This window comes from Lipotes vexillifer, unplaced genomic scaffold, assembly GCF_000442215.2.
Source record: "Lipotes vexillifer unplaced genomic scaffold, Lipotes_vexillifer_v1.1 scaffold1139, whole genome shotgun sequence".
NCBI lineage: Eukaryota > Metazoa > Chordata > Mammalia > Artiodactyla > Lipotidae > Lipotes > Lipotes vexillifer.
This window is the reverse complement of record NW_006798273.1, coordinates 435,133-448,839: the sequence shown is the minus strand read 5'-3', so window position 1 is coordinate 448,839 and position 13,707 is coordinate 435,133. Positions and strand designations below refer to the sequence as shown.

Below are 13,707 nucleotides of genomic sequence, written 5' to 3'. Positions count from 1 at the left end.
GGGGGGGGGGGGTGGGGGAGGATGTCTGCAGAGTAAGAGGGTGGGTCTGGGTCGTGGAGGCCAGGTAAGGGAGGGAGCAGCGCTGTCCCCACCTGGGGCGCTCTAGGGGCTGTGAGAGAGCATTCGCGGTGAGGCTGGGGGCTTGGGCTCGGGCTCAGGGGTCCGCCGTACCTTCCCCGGCCACTCCTGAATGCTGTCCAGGAGCAGAAGCAGGAGCTGCTGGAGGTCGGTCTTGGGCAGCAGGCGGAGCCCCACGTCCAAGCCGGCTTGGCACAGCAGCTCAATCAGGCCCAAGAGGATCCCATCGGCGTAGGCCCCTGGCTGGGCCAGCACACACAGCATCAGAAACTGGAGAGCAGAGAGAGCGCTAGGGCAGGGGTGCCTCCCTGGCACTGTGAGCCCTGGGCCCCGCTGGGAAGGAACTGAGAAAAATGGTGAGGTCTGGAGTCGAGGCCCCCGGGGTCGTCAGGGGCAGGCGCAGGCGCAGGCGTGAAGGGCACGGGCTTCTGTGGCATCCCTCCTGGCCGTCGGCACGGTGCCTGCGATGATGCTCAGCGGTATTCACTGAACTGGATGCTGAATAGGTCTGGACTGCGAGCAGAGGGATGGGTGGGGCTCACCTTACAGATGTAGCTCAGGCTGCTGTCCAATGCCGTCTCCTGGGGGGTGTCCTGCTGCTCACTCTGGCTCAGGCTAGCCTCACTTTTAAGCTCGCTGAGGTAAGACAAAAACAAAGGAAAGGAAACTGGAGGAGACAGGCGCAAGGGGAGAAGTGAGGCAGAGAGGGAGGCCGCACTTGCTGAAGAACAGCAGAGAGCCTGTGGATGATCCATTCAGCCTGGGACCCTGATGCCCTGTGTGTGCTGGTCACCCACTGCTGCGTAACAAATGACCCCCAAATGTAGAGGCTTAAAAACAACAGATATGTATTATTCTGTGCAGTTTCTGAGGGTCAAGAATCCAAGAGCAGCGTGGAGGGGCGGGGAAGGGGGGCGCGTCTGGCTGTGGGTCTCTTGGGAGGCTGCCCCCAAGACGTTGGTGGGGGCACTGCTGTCAGTTTAGGCTTGACTGGGCGGGAGGAGCTGCTTTCCAGCTCACTCAGGGGTCACTGGCCTCAGTCCTTGCCATGCAGGCCTTGCCACAGGGCTCTGCAACTTGCCCTGGCTTCCCCTGAAGAGAGTGACGTGAGAGAGAGGAGATGCCCGTCTGAGATGGAGGTTGCAGCCTTTCATAACCTAACCTTGGAGGTGACATCGCTTCTGCTGATTTCTCCAGGCCACACGGGCCAGCCTGACTTGGGGTGACAGAGAGCTGCACAAGGGGATGAATGCCAGGAGGCGGGGGGTCACCGGGGCCTCTTGGGGGCTGGCTCCCCAACGCTGCCGCTCCAGGAAGTTCCTCCAGCTTTAGTTTTCTGGGACTTGGAAAACAGAAAATCATTCTCCACTGACCCCCAAAAGTCTTCCTTAAAAGCACTCTGTGTCCACACAGTTATGGTGAGTCTGCTCATGCACTGAAAAGGACACTATTTTGTAGCTTACGTCAGGTTAGACTCCAAAGTATCTGCAAGTAAGGTGAAATTAGAGTGTAAGTGGTCCTCGAGAACCCCTCCAAAGATGTCCCAGTACCATGCTGTCCACGGACAAGTCCGGCATGGCCAGTTTTCCCCTAGAGAGGAAACAGCCTGGATGAAGTTAGAGGCCAGGGTCGTATTGAAAACACCCTCTTTAAAGACCAGAGTCACACTCAGGGTGGCGAGAGTCCTACAGGGAGAGAGGCACTAGCTGACAGCAGAGCCACACCACCCTCTGCACAAGCCTCCCAGGCACATGCTCCCTGGAGGAGACACTGATCAGGGGCACCCTCACTAAATGACGCTCTTTCTCTGGGCAAGTGTATATTGTTGGTTTCAAATAAGTAAGGTGACTTTATGACACGGCTCCCTTTGCTGTCTCTTCCACTCCTCCACTCTTACTAACCGGCCTGGAGTTCCTGATAACAGCGGAGTCTCTATAAATGAAGACGCCGATGATGACAACAACACTGTCAACAGTAACAGCCTCCCGTGTAGCCCCCCCACCCCCCACCCCCCCGGCCACAGTTCCCAAAGGCTCCGCTCTTCTTTACTTCTTGGTGCTGCTTCTCAGAGGGGGAAAAAAGAAACCCAGCTCTAGGCACCCGGGAAATTGGTGTCAACAAACCAATGTTGGGAGGGGGTGTGGGACAGGATTGGGATCGGACATTCTTCCAGGTTTTAGCATTTATTAGGGCCAGAGTACGAATGGGTAAGGCTGACGCTCACGCATCTGGGCACACGCTGGGCCTGCGTCAGTGTGTGCAGGGGAGTTCTGGTTTGTACCAGCCCGTGAGCACGCACGGGGCCACGCAAGCATGGGTGGGAATGTTTTCAGATCTCCCGAAGGGTGGGGGCAGCCTCAGAGCCGACTTTGTGACTCTGCCCAAGAGAAGCGGGCTTTCAGACAGTTTGGTGCTGCCAGTGGGAGGAGGAGTGTAGAAAATGTGCGCTGGTGATGCGTCTTCTCCGAGCTGGGCAGGGGAAGTGTGGCTACGACGAGAGGCCTCTCCTTGCTGGGAAGGAAGGCCAACCTTCCCAAGTGGACAGGGCAACAGCCTCCCCTGTGCCGCCTCTGCTGGGAACAGCAGGAAACAAATCGGGGTCCTCGTCCCCGGCCTGCCTTTCTGAGGCTCGACTGGGACGTCGGCATCGTGACTGCTGTTCTGGGACGCGGCATCAGCTCATCCCCAGGCCTCTACCTCGGAGAAGAGGAATTCATAGCCCAATAAGCCCACTCCTCTCCTAGAGGACTCAGCAGGTGAAGGGCAAGTTGAGGGTCCCACCACCAGACTCCACCTGCAAAGCAGCTTCATCCCACCCCTGCCTCCCAGCCTCAACACAGGCTTGGCGGAGTCAGGGCTCTCGGCCCTTGCCAGCAGCCAGGAGCTGGAGTTTGGGCTGCAATGACATTGTTCTACACTCTTAAGAGAAGTATGTCAGCTTCTCTATTTGTTTTCCCCTATTACTGTTCGAAAAAAATAATAAAGTGACCCTCTGCACCTTCTCTGAGGGAAGACTGTAAGGGAAGCTACAAGCACTGCCGCCACCATAACCGAGAGCTCAGCAGTGGGTCAGGCGCCCCACCACGGGGGCTGTAGGCAGGGTACCCTCCTCAGGCCTGCACCGCCAAACCAAACCAGACCCGTCTTCTGGGCTCTGCGTGACCGAGGTCAATGCAACGAAGAGGAGTAGATGCTGAGCTAACGGAGAGGGAGGGAGGAGCAAACTTTACCTGGATCAAATTACCCTGCCCCGAGGCAGCCAGTTACCAAACGCCCCCTTTCAGCGGATTAGGTGTCATTTATTTACCCCTTTGGCCTCTGCATCAGGCTGCCCTCTTGGAAAACCAAATGGATGAAGGCTTCTGGCACCAGACAACAGCAGCAGGCTGCTGGTCTTTAGCGGCCAGTCTTGTGGTCTGACCAGGGCTCTTCACCTGCGCTTTGTAATCAGGGAGCAGCCTTGGAAGACCAGCCACTGCCCCCTCTCTTCCCAGGTGAGACCGGGGGTACCTGACGAAGAGTGTCTGAATAGCTGAGTGGCACGAGCCCCCTCTGAGGATGCCCAGGCTCTGGCCTGCTTCCTATCCGGGGTTCACGTTCTGGTCCCTCCTCTGCTGGCCTCTCTTTCCCAAATATCCTCCTGAGTTCTCCCTCCCCAGCCTTATCACTGGGCAGAGGGCTACTCCATTTGCAGCAAGGCAGACATCAGACGATGTGCATATGGTCCAGCAGCAGCAGAGCTGTTTCCTTCTGGAAGGAAATCCTGAAGCATTCAATGAGACGGTGATGAGTTTTAAGGAAATCTGAGATTAGGAACAACTGGTGAAAGACCTGTCTTTCTCACAGCAACGAGCAAGCCAGCCAAGCCGTGTGCCCACGTGTGCCCTCATTTCCAGTCTTGGCCACTGCAAGGCTTGTGGGTAACCCCAGAGGAGCCCCAGGGCACCTGTTCGGCCAGCGGAGCCTTAGATGGTGACATCCCTAGAGGTCAACAGAGAAGCACCTGACGTGGAACCAACTGACACGGGATGAGCCTCCGAGGAGGAGGACAGAGAGAAGACTGCCTGCCCTGAAGATTCTCTTGTGGCCCATGTAACCGTGAAGGACGCCACACCCTTGGTGGAAGAGATACCAGAATGTTCTTGGTGTTCCCTGAGTAGTCTAGAGCAGGGGTCCCCAACCCTGGGGCTGGTACAGGTCCGAGGCCTGTTAGGAACCAGGCTGCACAGCAGGGGGTGAACGGCAGGCCAGCGGGCAAAGCTTCATCTCCCGCTCCCTGTCGCCCGCGGCAGGCTGGCACATGGGCAGGGTATTTGCAGCACAGCAAGTGTGGTTTGGTCTGGTTTGGTTTGGCAGACAATTACCAAACACAGTCGTGGAACAGGTTCTTAAGAAAGCTTCGGCCTTCCCCTAGAGAAACATCCACCCACCACGGCGCCCTGAGGGCTTGTCGGCAGGTGCAGCCTGTCTGGGGTTCTCAAACCAACTGCTCAAAGAACTCTCAACAGAGAGTTTGGATGTGCCATAACTGACACCTTTACAACCCATTCACCCAACACGAGTCGTCTATGTATCATGTATTGTCCGGCTCTGTCCCTAGAGGGTGGGGACAAATTAGCATTGCTGCCCAGGGCACAAAGGGGGCACCCATGACACAAAGTGGAGCACTGTGGAAATTACATGTAAAATTGTGCCTTGCTGGCCATGAGTTGATATTAGGTAATGTGCCAGGAGGGCCTTGGAGACAGACCAAAGAGATTGGGACACGTCTTAGGAGAGGAGGGGTGGCGAGAGCTGAGTCAGGAAGGGGCGGGAACAAATGCCAGTCAGAGCAGCAAGACTCAGCCGTGCCTGGCTCTTCCCGTCGCCTCGAGGCTGTGTCACACGCCGTTCATTCGTGGTGCGAAACTATACTCAGGGGTACCTGTGTGCTGTGATTCCCTCAGACTCTGTGCTTCACTGTTTGGGCTAGAGCCTGAGCTTGGTAACTTCTTATTTTTAACCTCAAAAAAATGCACATAATTTGGGAGTTCCCTGGTGGCCTAGAGGTTAGGATTCCGGGCTTTCACTGCTGTGGCCCGGGGTTCAATCCCTGGTCGGGGAACTGAGATCCCACAAGCCGCACAGCATGGCCAAAAAAAAAAAAAAGCACATAATTTAAAATAATCATCAGATGAAATCTTTTCTTTCTCTAACTTGTAAAATGCTTATTGAGCCAAGGCTGGATACCACCAACAATAATGAAAATGGAGCTTTGTACAATGAACGGCCAGGCGTATTACATTTACAGAAAAGGAAATACTTTAGTGTTTCCTAGCATGGATATATGTTTAGAAGAGTCTGTTTGTGGGGTAATGTTTTGTTTTGTTTTGTTTTTTACATTTTTCCTGAGGTCTAATTGGTACTACACATATTTAATGTACACAATTAGATGGCTTTGAACTGTGTTCAGTGGCTGTGGACCGCATGAGGAAGGACACCGAGGTTGGGGAGGTACTCACCTCCCATCGTGCTGGAGGGGCCCCGGGGGCTGCAAAGCAGGGCTGTGGGTACCCAGTCTGTGGAACGCGGTAGTGACCTCTTGCAGCGAGGGGCACCACAAGCTCGTGTCCGCATCTGTCAGGCCAAGGAAGGGCAGGGGGTTAGGGAGGGCACAGCAGGACAGGCTGCACTGTGCCCACAAGTGGGGCTGGTAGCCCCAATCCTCGGGCAGCACGGGTGTTACCTGGAGCGGTCAAGACATCAGTGGTTTCAGATACTTGCTGGCGCTTTGGGAACCTGGATATTCATTCTCCCGTCTTCAAGCTACGGCCACCTTGACGTGCAAGGGACCGGGGAGGACGGCACACTGACCATCTCCACCAGGCAGCCGTTGGGGCACTGAGCTGCCCCGAGCTGAGCCACATGCCAAGTCCTGAACCAGAGGCCTCGAGACAGCAAGACTCAAGAGACACCAGGCTCCGTGGCCCTGGGCTCTTTGCCACCAAGGGCTGAGGCCAGCCCTGCACCTACTGCAGACTCAGCAGTGCCTTGGCGGCAACGTCTGGGCACTCCCAGGTCCACCGTCCCTGCCAGGGGCCCTCCTTGCAGCCCGGGACGCATCTTCTCAGCAAGCTCGAGCTTCGAGGACATTCTCTCTTAACAAGACATGAACGATAATCTGACCACATCAACAAAGGGGAAAAACCTTACAGACCGAGGGCCTTTTCTCCTGTCAGGCTATTTAAGGATATTTTCTGAACCGGGAGAACAGAGAAATAGCAGGCAACGCGGTGGAGCATATTTCCCAGAGACGGCTGCACCTCTGCACCCCACTCCACGTGCTCTCCTGCACTGCGGCGTCCACAGCCTCATCAAGGGGCAGCGCCCGCGTCTCCGCCCTCTCGCCCCTCCACATCACCTTATGTACTGATTGGATTGCTTCTTGTTTGTCTTTTCCCCATTAGAATGTAAACTCCACAAGGACTGGGACTAGGTCTGTGCTGTTCATCCCTGCATACCCAGAGCCTAGAGGAGTGGCTAGTGTGTGGAGGGAGCTGATGGATGGATGGATGGATGAATGATGAATGAATGAACACATGAACGGAGAGCATCCTACACAAACCTGACCAAGCAGTACATGACTAAGAGGGAAACTGGAAAAACGTCACAAGCTGGCAGTGCTGAGAAGGCAAATGAGGGATCTGACAGCGGGTGAGTTGTGGGAATCAAGAGTGTGGAAGCTGGGCCAGGAGTGCATGAGCAGCTCAGGCTTGAACCTTCCCACCTGAGGGCCCCCCTCAATGGACCCCACCATGTCACCAAACAAATACAAGAGAGTGTGTTCCCACAAAAATCTAAGCCGGGGAAAGGTATGGAGCCTACTCAGGGAAGGGGAAATTAACTGGGGGCTGGGGGAGGCGGAACGGCAGGTGGGAAGCACACGCCCGGCAAAGGGACAGAAATGACAAAGAGCATGAAAGAGCATGGCACATCCAGCGACCCAAGGCAAGAAACATGGCGTCCTCAACGAGCTGAGATGTCTCGGCAACGGTCCCGTGTGGCTGCAGAGCCAGCAGACGGTGGAACGGCCGGCGGAGGGTCTGAGTCCCGTCCAGGGACGAGCCTTGGGCCGGTCAGCATCGAGTGTCTCTCTCTGGAAACGTATACGGGTCGAGGCTCACCCAAGTAGTAATGAGACTCTGGGAGGAGGAAAAACCTTCTTGTTTGTTTATTTTTTTCCTCTTGGGCAGCTTAACAAGTCTGAGAAAGGTAATGCTACCCCTTGCCCGCTACACAAATGAGCTGGGAAGAATGAAGGCTGCAAAACACAATGAGAGAGGACTGTTTCCCTGAGCCTGAGCCATGGGGAATGGTGTGGGCGGCCGGTGACCTTGCCAGGGAGGGGGAGACAGTGTGGCAAGAGAATCAACCGAGGGCAAGGCCCCCAGAGGCCCAGCTGGGCAGCGACATCCTGCCCGCAGCCTTGGACCCGGCTCCCTGCAGCGGCCCCCGCAGGTGCCTCTGAAGCCCCGTGACAGCAGCAGTGCGGACCCCGCCGTCCAGAGGCCCAGCCTGGCCTCGGCCCCTCTCCCTGCGCCTCCCCGGCGATTACTCCACACGCCCGCTCCACCCGGGGTTAAGGTCAGAGAAAGGGGCCTGGGTCACCTCGGGGTCAATCAGTCCCCATCCGACAGCCCGGGAAGTTGGTTAAGTGAGGACAGGCACCGAGAGCCCGTAATTAACGCTGCCCGTAAGTAGGCCATGTGCTCAGCTTTTCCCGAGCACGGTTTGCCTCGAAGGAGGGTTTTCTGGAGAGCTGACATAGAAGAAAAGTCTCGCGAACTCAGCTCCTTTACGCCCACAGCACGGTCATCTGGGGTGATCCCCCGGGGGGGCACCAGGGCCCTGGGCCGTGTCCAATGCCAGCGCCAACGGCCCCGCGCATCTGGGCTCTGTTTATTAACTGTGAATCTGAAAGCTCTCCTGGGATGGAATAGGCTTCAGGGGAAGTCAGGGGAAGAAAGGCATCAGGTCTGAAATAAAAGTGACTTTTCCATCTGCGATTCCGAAGCAGCTTTACTTCACGTAACCCACTCTCCTGGCACCATTTCCACTGAATGGGAAAACCATGCACATCCTGAGAACCCACCTCAGTGCTGGCCGTGCCAGCCCCCCTGCCCGGGCCTGCTCACCCCTTCTTCACATCCACCAGGTCCCATCCTGGGCCTTAGGGGAGCGGAGTCTTCAGACATCTGTCCTTGTCCTCGTCCTCCCCCTCCCCGCCCCCAAATCGAGCTGCTAAGGAGCAGTCTGGGTGTTGCAGGCGCCATCTGACTGGGTCCTGATTCTCTGACACCGTCTGAGACCCCTCAGTGCCACAGCAGGCGGGGTCCCCGTCAGCTGTAACGGGGGTGCTGGTTCCCAAAGGAACGCAAGCTACCGACCCATCACACACCCGAGTGTGGGTGGGGCTCACAACATTTAGGGGAGGCTTAAAATCGTATGGTTTCTTATCCTCCCAACTCTGATTACTTAACTCCCCTCAGCACTCTTGCATTTAAATTGAAACTCGTCCTACATCACGGGCTTTAGTCCCTCAGCTCTAGCCCTGGTCGTTTAAAATTGTTATTCAGTCAACAAACAGCAAGTGAACAGCAGGCGATTAAAGTTCTGGTGTCATGGAGCTGAAGGTTTCGTGGGGAAACAGACAACGCTCACGAAAAATAAACACAATGTGCCCGGGTGTGTAAGTGGCGGGGAAGGAAAGGGGTCAGGGTGACGCAGGGCGATGCTACGGGCGGGCGGAAGAGCCCTGCAGAGACCTGGAGCCCGGCGTGTTGGAGCTGGTGCCAGGCCCAGGGGTGGGGGACGGCGGGAGGGGACGGGGACAGGGCCAGAGAGGCCTGGGGGGGGGAGGGGAGGGGCCTGGCGCCCAGCCCACAGACCCACCCCTCTGCGGGGCTAGGACGAAGGGCGAAGGAGACGTTATCAGAGGGATGATCCGAGTGTGCGGTAGAAACACAAAATGCTACCCAGCCCACATTTCAAGAACACGCACATTTCACTGCCCCAAGTACAGCATGAGCACGGGACACAGCCTCTCACGGCTTCCCCACGGAGCACCGCCCCGGCGGTGGGACCCTGATGCGCCCCGACCCAGACCCACTCGCTGCTGCTCTGGCCTCTCACGACCCCTGGCTCCCCCTCCAGACCTGCGCTGCCCGCTTTCTTCCTAATCTCCTTGTTCCTTCTCTGCTGGGCACCCCACCCTGCTGGCCCCTTGCTTTCCCTTTTCTTGCCATTCCCCCGGAGCTCAGGCCCTCCCCACGGGGCCCTAGAGCCTCCCTGCCTACCTCACTGTATGTAACGCAGCGGGCACCCACCCCTCCACACACCCCCCTCACCACACACCACGCTACTCACACACATCCCCACACATGTACCGACACGCCCCACCACACAGACGCGTGCACACACCACCCATTCACACACACATACACACACAGAGGCTCTGTCAGCCCCTGGTCTGCTGATCCACGAGCTGAGGGTGTGTGCAGGGCAGGTGATGCCGTCCCCAGGCCACCTCTCCTCTCCCCTGCCCTCCGTAACTCACACCACTGCCCTGTGTCACCTAACACCGTTGAGCATTCCAGGCCCTGTGTGTAGGACAGACCTGCATTGAGCCAAACCACTGAACCCATGGTATCTGCTAGAATTAGATTCAGCTGCAAATAACAAAAAGCCCCCCCCCCAAACAAAACAAAAAACCCACCTGGGCTTAATAAGCTAGAGTTTTATTTCTCTCTGATGAAAAAGAAGCCTGGAGTGGGCGGCCACACAGTGGGGACCTGACTGATCTGTGGGACCCTGGGTGACGCTGCTGCTCCACCGTTCTCAGCAGGTGCCTCTCCTTCTCAAGACCACCTGGCAGCCCAGGGTGGCTGCTGGAGGCCCAGCTATTATGTCTCACCTCCAGGCAGATACTTCCTCACTTGGCTACTTTAGTACACATTCTTCAGCTGCTTTTAAGGATGCAAGGCCCCTTCAGTGTGACTCAGGAAGGCAGCAGCAAACTACCCTCTCAAGTTTCAAAAGCAAGAATTTGAGACTGATTCAGACTCAACCAAAGACGTCCCAGTAACGACCCTGAATGCATGTCCCACCAGTTCTCTCTCACTTTGGAACCTGCAGTTTTGGGAATGGTCCTGACCTCTGGAATAAGATGAAACAGAAGACACCAGGGACTTCACTGGTGGCGCAGTGGTTAAGAATCCTCCTGCCAATGCAGGGGACACGGGTTCGAGCCCTGGTCCGGGAAGATCCCACACGCCGTGGAGCAATTAAGCCTGTGCACCACAACTACTGAGCCTGCACTCTAGAGCCCGCAAGCCACAACTACTGAAGCCCGCGTGCCACAACTACTGAGCCCGTGCACCTCGAGCCCGTGCCCTGCAACAAGAGAAGCCACTGCAATGAGAAGCTCGTGCACCACAACGAACAGTAGCCCCCGCTCACCACAACTAGAGAAAGCCCGTGCACAGCAACAAAGACCCAATGCAGCCAAAAAAAAAAAAAAACCCAAAACCCCCAAAAAACAACAACAACAACAGAAGAAAAGGTATCCACACACAGTACCTTGGGCAGCAGACAGTCTAAGGGAAGGTGGTGTCTGCTGTATGTTCTGGATCAGGGGCCCAGCTAAGAATCTAATGCAGTGGTTCTCAGACTTGTCTGCACAGTTTGGAATCACTTAGGCAGCAGCTTCAAAAATTGCTGCCACCTGTGTCCCATCCCCCAGTGACTGTGGTTTAATTAGGGTGGGTGTGGCTTGGGTTCTGGAATTTTTAAGAATTCCCAAGTGATTCTAATACCAGCCAAGTTCGGAAACCACTGAGCTAAGGAAAGCCGTGGCCCTCACACCAGAGTGGCACCCTGGGGCCCATCCTCACTTGCTCTGGCTGATAATGTGGGCGGGGGAGAGGGAGGACTGAAAGTAAGGCAGCCCCAGCTCCGCATCACTCCCAGGGCTCACAGCCTGGCTCCCAGCCTTTCTCAGCCTGGCCGCACATCACGACCACCTGGGAGTGGAAAAAAGTCCTGTGCTGGTACTATTCTACGTGTGTTCTGGGAGATCAAAGCTACCTGAGCCCAGCAGCTCATGGAGCGGCACCCTGTGACCCAGCTGTACAGGTGGTGGGTCAGAGTCAAAGGTCCAGGGAGCAGGGAGATGCCCGCTGAGCTGGGGTAAAGCACACGTGCTGGTCCCCACGGGGCCTGCAGACCCCGTGTCCTGACCTTGGAGGAGCAGACAGGCAGCTCCCCAGCTGACTGACTGCGGGGTTTCAGAGGGCCTGGTGGGGAGAGATGCTGACGTCTGCTGTGGGCAACACACACCGTCCTGGAGACGTGGCCACTCATTCGACGGATATAGTCCACGTCCTACCGCGTACTCGGCTCATGGAGCTGCCAGGGACGCAAGTGAAGGCTAAAACAAAAACGAGCAAAGACGTAGTCCCTGAGCTCTGGGGCTCACAGCCCACCGGGAGAGACAGTATGAATCAAAGAACCCACACGTCAGCTACAACCAGAGCCACAAAGAGTGGGAAAGGGATAGTGGGAGTAGAGGAAGGTGGGGCTGGATGGGGGGGTGGGAGAGGGGGGCAGTGCAGACCTGCCTCGGGAGGCAATGCTAGAGAGGCCGTGTGAGCCCAAGGAAGAGGTGGAGTCAAGAAGGCAAAAGCCAGGGAGTTGCTGGGAGGAGGGAAGAGAGATCCTGGGTGGAGAAACCGGCACATGCAAAGGCCCTGCAGCAGGAGGACAGATCGGGGGTGAGGGAAAGGAGGTCAGTGAGGCCGGAGCACAGAGAGCAAGACAGAGAAAAAGATAAAGTGAGCTGGACTGGGAAGTCAGGCTGACCACACAGGAAACTGTGCACTCCATACAGAGAGTATGAGGCTCAGGCTTTCCAGCCCCCTAATCATCTGTAAAATGGGAGAATAATAGTATCTACTTGTTGGACGGTTGTGGTGACTGAATGAGACTGGCAAAGCCCTGGGCTCAGGGCCTGGCACGAGCTCTCTAGAAATGTTAGCTATTATTCTTAATGAAACTACTTTTATCATCACCACAGACAATAACATGTTTCAAAAATGAGGATCAATTACGAAGCTGAATTACTGTTATTGTCGTGTTCCAGTTGAGGGCTCTGGAGGGGCCGTGCTGAGCCAACGACAGTTCACAGTTCCGAGGGAGCTGGTGCCAGGTGGGAATCTCCCGGGTGGTCCTCAATGTGTCTTCGTGCCCATGTGGGTCTACACAACACTCTCGCAGCACCAGGGTGCTGGGGTGGCGGACCTGGATCCCAGCCTGACTCTCAGGGCCTGGGGATAGAGGCACCTGCCCTGTGAAGTTCAGAAGTGAAGGGCACCCACACATGAGCACAGACTGGGCCCTGGGCCTGGCACGTAAGTGCTCCTTGCACGTGTGTGATCCACGAATAACAAGGCCATGTGGAGCCCTGAGGGGCCACTGTCCACAGGCTGGGCCTCCAGTCTGGGAGGCTCCAGGGGCTCTGGATGGATTGCTTCCTGCCACTCCAGCTGGAGACTGCCCCGCCCACAATGGGAGACAGATCAGGCGAAGGGAGGACAACTCCTCGTAAGACTGCGAAGAGTAGAAAGCGTCAACCGGATCTTATAGAACTAAGCGGTTTTTGACTGCTTGAAAACCATGCGAGGAAACAAAAAGAATAACAAAAACCAACCAGCTGAGAACAGGCTGAGAGATAAACGGCCAAAACAGAACTACACAAATTAAGAAGAGGTACGGACAGTATTTAGAACATTTGTGCTGCTTAGTTCCTTCAGTTTCTCTAATGATCTCCGATTTATAAAGAAGTGCATTTTTGTTCGGATAACAGCTATCATTCTGAATGTCCTCTGTACACCAGGTGTTTCACATACATAACTGCTGCTAACTGAAAACAATCCTTGGTGCTCAGTGCATCTGACTGCCCAGTTCCACCTGTGTCCTGATGATACTAATATGTATGTGATATAACATATTAAAAAGAGAACTTAACATGAGCTACAGTGATCTAAGTTTCTACCTTAAGAAACCGGGGTGGGGGGAGCAGTGCGGAGGGAAGCAAATCAAACCCAAAACAAGCAGAAGAAAGGAAATAAAGGTAAGAGCAGAAATCAGTGAAATAGAAACAAAAAACTGTAAGGAAAATAAATGAAACCAAAAGCTAGTTCTTTGAGAAGATCAATAAAGTTGATAAACCTGTGACCTGACTGATCAGGAAGTAGAGAGAAACACAAATTACCAATATCAGAATGAGAAAGAGACCATCATCATTGATTCAACAGACATTAAAAGGATAATAAGGACTTCCCTGGTGGCTCAGTGGTTAAGAATCCGTCTGCCAGTGCAGGGGACACGGGTTCAAGCCCTAGTCGGGGAAGATCCCACATGTCTCGGAGCAACTAATCCCACGTGCCACAACTACTGAGCCTGCGCTCTAGAGCCCACGAGCCACAACTACTGAAGCCCACGCACCTAATGCAGCCAAAAATAAAATATAAATAAATTTTAAAAAAGGATAAGAGAGGGGCTTCCCTGGTGGCGCAGTGGTTGAGAGCCCGC

At 55.4% G+C, this 13,707-nt stretch overlaps 1 protein-coding gene across 1 annotated transcript in view; it reads right to left on the bottom strand.

The window, feature by feature from the left end:
- The window catches only part of FAM178B (family with sequence similarity 178 member B), an 81,624-nt gene that overhangs the window by 37,157 nt on the left and 30,760 nt on the right, over positions 1–13,707 (bottom strand). The window contains 3 exon segments of the mRNA XM_007472174.1: positions 172–348; positions 621–710; positions 5,576–5,694. Of these exon segments, the coding sequence (XP_007472236.1) occupies positions 172–348; positions 621–710; positions 5,576–5,694 (386 nt within the window).